Genomic DNA, 4,740 nt, shown 5'->3' with positions numbered 1-4,740 from the left:
CCTGTGGGTCCCGACCCCCACTTTGGGAATCACTGGTTTAGACAATGGAGCACAACACCGAGGAACATGTGTAACCAGGCACTGGCTACACAGACAATACATCCAGTAGGGTGGAGTCATTGTTAGTTTGGTTTTTTCATGCAATTTGCTGACGTAATAATTGATAATTGTATTCTCTCGCTCTCTCTCTCTCTCTCTCTCTCTCTCTCTCTCTCTCTCTCTCTCTCTCTCTCTTCTCTCTATCCCTCTCTTCTCTCTCTCCTCTCTCTACTCTCTCTCTCTCTCTCTCGTTCTCTCTCTCTCTCTCTCTCTCTCTCTATGCTCTCTCTCTCTCTCTTGTCTGTCTCGTCTCTCAATTCCTGTTGCTTTATTGGCATGACAAAACCAATCAAGTGTTCAAAGCATAAGAACAACCTGTTGTGGTTTGGGTTTTGTTGGGGGTTGTTTTCCCCGTTTGGCCTTCCCTGTTTTTTTGTCTCGGTTTTCTCCCTAGTCGGTGTTATGGATCTGTCTATGTTTCCCTGTTCTGTGTGTTCTGCTTCCTGTTTTGATAGTCCGCTTCCTGTCTTGTCTTGTCTAGCTTCACTTTGTTTGTCTGATTGTCTGCCCGCCCTAATGTGATCCACCTGGGTCTCACCTGTTCCCCATTACCTCGTACCTCTTGTATTTAACCCGGTGTTCCTCTTGTTTGTGTCAGATCGTCCTGCCAGCCTTGCCAGTCTGCGTGAATGTGTCTGTTCGTTCTTGTCTGCCTCCTGCTGACTGTGCCTGTGCTGTTCCCGCTTTTCCGTGAGTTTTTCCCTGTGAAGTCTTTCCCTGCCTGCCATCGCCCCCCCCCCAGTTTTTGGATTGGTGGATTTTTCGGGAGTTTTGTTTGTTCCCTGTGCTTGGATGAACTCTTGTTTGAAATAAACCCTGCTTAAGTTATCTGCTACTCTGCATTTGGGTCCTCCTTCCGCTCCCCTAACACAACCATACATATAAACAACAACATGCAGTAAATACATCTGATACAATAACACAAGTAAACTGGATACTTTTGATATGATTGTAGATACTAAACAAATTGTGCAGAAACAATAAAAAAGAATAGAAAAATAAAAATGATAATATATAAAATTCTTTATTTATTTACCCTTGTAGTGTGGCAGGAGAAGTCATATTTAGCTGCTAGCCATGCCGTGCTTTTATCTTCCCCTAATAAAAAAAAAGATTTTTTTTTTTGTCTTCAGTGTAGGTAGTGAAGCCAGGTATGTTTTACAAATTTTGGGAAATATTAGTATATGTAGGTCTTCTTTTGTGAGACATGTACATAGGAAATGTATTTCTGTTTTGATATCCTGGATATTCCTCTCTTGGTCTCCACATTTTTAAACGGCGACCTCTTTCAATTTCCAGCTCATGGTCACTGACTTTGTATTTTGTTAAAATTTGTATTTCTTTTGGATTTTTTGTTTTGAGATATTCAGCCAATGAGACATCTATGTTCAGGGATCGATAACAGAGCAGCTTGTGTTGTATTTGGTTTTCATTTTGCCATTGTTCTTTGTACTCGTCTTTTAATTTAGTTTCAGATCTTTAGATTGAAGACTGAGGATTGTGTCTGTCACACAAATGCCTCTGTTATTGTTAGGGTCCAATCGTTTTTTTTTTAAAAATAGGGGTGATGAGTCCGTGGGTCCAGATCTCAGTGAAATACCCAGAATCCACTGGGCTTTAGCATCTCAGGGCAGGTGCTGTCCACTCCACCAGTCTTTCCAGCCTTTAGAGCCTGCAGTTGGCTCTGTATTTCTATTTCTGTATCTAGGGGGGTTTTGGTAGAATTTCACCTTTTCCTCTAACTGTTGAAGATTTTCAACTACTGAGTGTGTTTGGGGGGGGGGGGGGGGGAGTTGATTGCACTATAATCAGTATTATACAAAAATTCAAAGTGATTTTTCCAGATCAAACCATTTTGTGTTGTTAATTTATCTTTAGTTTTTCTTGGACTGAATTCATTCCACTGATTTCTTAAGTTCTTCAGACCTGTAAAGCTCTTTTTTCTTATTGATTAGTATTTTGTAATATTTTAGTGTCTGATGGTATTGGACCCGTATTTGACTCTCATGGGCTTCTCTGTGTTTTGGTTAGATAGTAGTCTTAGTTGTTTTTCTAGCATAAACACATTCATTATCATACCTTTTTTTTTTTTGTTATTTTGTTTCTATAGTTAATTATTTTGAGATTTGATTTTGTAGCTAATTCATCAAATATATTGTTTAAATGCTGTGTAGCCAAATGCACTCCTTATGTTATGCATGGGTATTTTTTAAATCTGTAGAGATTAAGTTTTGATTTGATTCCGTACTGCCAAATGCAGTTAAATAATCCTCTATGTTGCTTCATTTTTTCCATACATATTTTTGATGGATGTCATACATTTCGCTGGTTTCTGATTCTGGTGCAATGTTATATTTTGTAGACTTATTCAAATAAAGTGGTGTTTGGCGGTACTCTGTAAAGGGAAGTTGTGGTAAAACTACAAAGGCATTGACATCCTCTGGGTCGGTATTGGTTATCATCTAATCCACCACACTGTCACCTAAAACAGGAATAGGAGGGTCACCACGGGTATTAACGATGTAGAAACCCAGGCTTTTGCATATCTGGAGAACTTGTTTTCCATTTTTGTATATATTATATTATATTATATTACATAATATTATCAAAACTTTGTCTTTGTGGTATTGTGTGGGCTGGGACGGGGGAGATTTGGCCACATATGTGTGTGTTTCCATCTACTTCGATGTAGTCTTTCTGTTTTCCATTTCTTGCATTGACATCTCCACATATTAAGATGTGACTGGAAGTTATTTATCTCCTTTTGGAGTTCTTGAAAGATCTCAGTGTCGTAGGGGGAGTTTGAGGGTGAGACATAGATTGCACATAAATATGTATCTCTGGTGCTATTAACTACATCTCTGTTGATTTTATCCAAAGGTGAGTTTTTCCCTTTTTCACTGGTGAGATATCACTTTTAAATTGTGTTTTATGCTAAATTAATGTTCCCCCTGAATCTCTTCCATTTTTAACGTTGTTCTTTTTCACAGAAGGTAGAGAAAAGTCAATGTTATTATTAGGACAATTTGAATATGAATGGTTCCATGTTTCATGTAGGATGATGATAAATTATTTACACTTTTTACAAATTCAGGATGTGTTCTTTTATCCCCAAAGGTTGTGGAGTATAAACCCTAACTACTTACTGAGAATGACATTTGTCTAGAGACCGGATCTGTGTTTCACATTAAAATTAAAGATCAGACTCCAACGATATTAAGTACATATACATCTGTCTCTTTCTGTGTCCAGACCAGGAGTGCTGAAGGATCTAAAGACGATGGGCTCTGTGTCTCTGTTCATCTTCTTCATCACCCTGCTGGTATTAGCCAGGCAGGTCAGTAGTCTTCTGAAATGGTCCGCCACAGTGACGTAACTTGACATCTCTTTAATCTAATTTTATCTCGTTTAAGCCAATCAGCGCTGTCACAGAATGTTGTTTTACTCAAATTCTCGGCATTCGGAGAGACTTTCGACCAAGACACTTAATACCAATGAAATGGAAATGATCTGCACTACGTTCCAAAACAACATTTGGAAGCAAGTGAACAAGGATTTGGCTCAAAATGCTCAAAGATCAAAATACTTTAGACTGACATTTTGTAGCAGTGGAGCAGCCGGCCCGGCCCTTCATATGAGAGCTTAACTCAGCTGACACAGATTTTGTGCGTGTGTGTGTGTGTGTTTAACTTTTCTTGGGGTACCATCTATCATCTCTGACCCCAAAACAGATGTACTGTACAGAAAGACTCCCCCCAGAGCTCCTGTACCCAAAACTGGGGCTCCCCTGAGAGCCACAGTTGGTCCAAACAGCTCCATATGTCGTTCTCATTCTGGGTCACTGTCACCCGAAGGTGTTTTGGAAACATAACTTTGCTGGGGTAAAGTCTTTGTTACTGTCATGTCTGCACTCTTATCAAGGTCTTTCAGGGGTAATTGGGTTTCTCTTTCCAGATGCGTTTTGAGGATAACTTCCTGCAGCAAAATGCTTCATCAATAATCCTCAAAATTTTTTTGGAAATAGGTCAAAAGGTGTTAGAAGTGGCGTGACCCGAAGCCCTCGACGCAGAAGTATGTAACCCCGTGGCAGATATGAAGGCACAGGGCCAAGGGGCATCCATTTTTTCACATGCTTTTATCCTGATATTAACAAATTTGCCTTGCAAAATTTTCCTCGTCAAATCTAATGAGCCCATTTCTAGCCATTTAATCAGAGGGAGGAGAAAGCAGGTTAGGAGAACGGCTGCATCTGTAATTCATCCCCCAAGAACAGATGCACGATGGAGCAAAGCTCATTTACAGGCTTGTTGGCTAGTTTCTAATTGGCCTACTTTCTAGGCTCTGGGATGTACTGACGTTCCTCTCCCCACAACAGAGGCAAGTACTCAAACTGTGCATACAAATCATTATAAATACACAAGTTCTATCAACACTCTAGCACATGATCTCGACACACGGCAGTATGCGCCTACTAAATTGGCACCACTTTTATCTAAAAGGAAAAACACTGAGTGCACACATACAACACAGGCCAAAAGTTTGGACACACCTTCTCATTCAATGTTTATTTTCATGACTATTTACATTGTAGATTATCCCTGAAGGCATCCAACCTATGAATGAACACGTGGAATTATGTAC

The 4,740-nt window shown here is 39.7% G+C and overlaps 1 protein-coding gene across 2 annotated transcripts in view; it reads left to right on the top strand.

Annotated features, from left to right (window-relative positions):
- The window catches only part of adcy2b (adenylate cyclase 2b (brain)), a 65,199-nt gene that overhangs the window by 55,541 nt on the left and 4,918 nt on the right, over positions 1-4,740 (top strand). For both annotated transcript variants that reach the window (XM_032535107.1, XM_032535108.1), the window contains exon 19: positions 3,352-3,436. In XM_032535107.1, the coding sequence (XP_032390998.1) occupies positions 3,352-3,436 (85 nt within the window). The remainder of the gene's footprint in view (positions 1-3,351; positions 3,437-4,740) is intronic.

Source organism: Etheostoma spectabile, chromosome 14, assembly GCF_008692095.1.
Source record: "Etheostoma spectabile isolate EspeVRDwgs_2016 chromosome 14, UIUC_Espe_1.0, whole genome shotgun sequence".
Lineage (NCBI taxonomy): Eukaryota > Metazoa > Chordata > Actinopteri > Perciformes > Percidae > Etheostoma > Etheostoma spectabile.
The sequence above is the reverse complement of the archived record's forward strand: the minus strand, read 5'-3'. Positions and strand labels throughout refer to the sequence as shown.